This window comes from Caretta caretta, chromosome 1 (genome assembly GCF_965140235.1).
Source record: "Caretta caretta isolate rCarCar2 chromosome 1, rCarCar1.hap1, whole genome shotgun sequence".
Taxonomy (NCBI): Eukaryota; Metazoa; Chordata; order Testudines; family Cheloniidae; genus Caretta; species Caretta caretta.
Genome location: NC_134206.1, coordinates 216,364,920 through 216,367,315, shown reverse-complemented (window position 1 = coordinate 216,367,315; position 2,396 = coordinate 216,364,920). Strand labels below are relative to the sequence as shown.

At 46.0% G+C, this 2,396-nt stretch overlaps 1 protein-coding gene across 1 annotated transcript; it reads right to left on the bottom strand.

The window, feature by feature from the left end:
* Positions 1 to 1,576: 1,576 nt before the first annotated feature.
* LOC125623212 (histone H2A-like) lies at positions 1,577 to 2,029 on the bottom strand. Its single transcript, XM_048822251.1, has one exon. It carries the CDS (start codon positions 2,027 to 2,029, stop codon positions 1,577 to 1,579), a length of 453 nt encoding a protein of 150 aa, XP_048678208.1.
* Positions 2,030 to 2,396: the final 367 nt, after the last annotated feature.

Here is a 2,396-nt window from a genome sequence, read left to right as displayed (position 1 = left end):
GCCCTGTGGCTGAAGCTCGGGGGGAGGGGCTCAAGCTTGGCATTGGAGCCCCCGACTGACGCTGGGGTGGGGGAGTGTGAAGCCTGCCGCCTGAGCCTCTGGCTGAACCAGGGGAGTGGGACTGAAGCCCGACCCCAGGAGTCCCATGACTGAAGTGGGAGCAGGGGCGGAGGGGGGACGGGGACTGAAGCCCACCCCCTGAGCTCCTGGGCGCTGCAGGGAGAGGCTGCTGCTGTTTTGCCCCCCTCCTCCATCTCTTTCCAGAAGGTTGTTGTGGCTGAAGGAAACCCCCCTGTTGCTCGCATGCAGTCACTGTGGCCACATTTGAGAAACACTGCAGTGGCAGAGGGAGTCATGATAGCGCGCTAAGAGTCACTATGTAGACCTTGCAGCTTGGACGGAAGCTCAGGCTCCCAAGCCTGGGGGAGCTGCAACAGCTACACAGCTGTTTTTAGTGTGCTCACATGAGACCCGCTCGCACAAATCTGTTGGCCTAGGCTCAGAGACTTGTTCCCAGATGCAGCGTAGAAACGCAGTGGGCTGATTCGTACCTCTCAGAATCTGGAAACTTGTGAGACAGCTGGTGGAGGAACTGGGCTTTACAAGTGGCCTGACACACTTAATGCTGCACAACAGAGAAGTAACGAGAGCCAGATTCTGGCTAGCGCAAACCCTTACACATTATATATTCTATATTCATTTTGGTGTGTGTATACCGCAGAGGGAGCGGGGAGGAGAAGAAGAGGAGATGTAAGTAATTGATTTGTCATCAATCATTTTCACACCTTCTCACAAAACTCCATTACCCTTTCAGTTGTCTATTGTTACATTTATGCCATTACCATTTATAATGTATGTATTTTCCATGAAAATTCAACTACATTTTCACTGATAAACTTCCATTATTTTAAATAATTATTACATATAATTGACACTCAAACAGTCTCAGTTTTAAAAAGGTGATCAAAGTTTATGTGAACCCCCCAGGCATTTAATAATTTCAGAAAGCTTCATTCTAATATCACTTATACTGTATAAATCTGATATTACTCTAAACAAGTCAATAGTTTTATAATGGGGTAACTAAACAAAAACAAAAAAAGACCAAAACAAAAATAAAAACCAGGCCCATAGGCTTCATCCTGCATGTGTAATGGATTAAATTTTCACGAGTTTGTTCTTTTCTGTGTTTTTACAAAACATGTAATACACATCTGCTTCACTATGGGAAAAAATGTTTCTAATCTTCAGCCTATTGGGGACATGCCTGAACAAACAGAGAAATCACTTCCCACAATCTACACCATTTAGACAATTTCTGATGTAAATTTCTTAATGAAATGATTGAGTTCTATCTTTTTAGGTGTTTACACCACATTATCAATGCAGCTACCTGACCAACTGAATGATCCCTTATAACTGTAGGATAGTAAAAGAGGAAATGAATTCACAAAAGAAGACCTGGCATTTTAATTGCTTTTATTAGACCATACTGGTGCATTTGAAAAGAGCCTTGCAATCAAGTTAATGTCATTTTTCCCAAATCTGGGGTGGCTGTCTCCCCTTTGCTCTGTTCTCACTTAACAGGGACAGGAGCAGGGGCAATCCTTCTCTTGATGGCTCTCCTGCCATTCCTCTTCTTGGAAGGTAAAACCACAGGCTGATTTAAGGGCAGGACCCCGCCCTGAGAGATGGTGACACCTCCCAGTAGTTTCTTGAGCTCTGAGTCACTGTGAATGGCCAGCTGCAAGTGCCGTGGGGAAATCCGACGCTTCTTGCTGCGGGCAGCAACTTCTCCAGCAATATCCACAATTTCGTGAGTCAGGTATTGAAGCACCGCGGCCATATATACCGGGGCTCCAGCTCCAATACGGTCTGCAAACTGTCCTTTGCGAAGCAGCCTGTCTATGCGACTGACAGAGAACAGCAGCCCAGCCCGGGAAGAGCGGGTGATTTTGGCCTTAGCCTCCTTTGCATTTGAGGTCTCACCAGAGTGCTCAGACTCAGACTCAGACTCAGTCTCAGACATTTTGCAGACTTCTGCTGTTCCAGCAACACTTGTGTAGCTTATCTGAATTTTTCCTTCCTTGGTTTGGCTTGCCTGGTTTTCTTTCCTTTCTTGATTGGTTTGTCTGGATCTTTTCTTCCTTGCCTAGCCTTGCTTGGCTTTGTAATCTTATTCACTTGTCTGTGTTCACCTGATTTTTCTGTCCTTGTTTCGCCTTCTTTGCTCACTTCCTGGTCTGGCTTGATGAAGTGTAGCTTGGCTAAGCCACCTCTTGAAAAGCAGCCAGACTTGTCTACTGACCTTTTCTGAGCTGGGGACCTTTTATAACCTTGGCAGAGGGAGAAAATGTACTTTCTGATTGGTTGGGTGTGAACCAATGGGAAGCTGC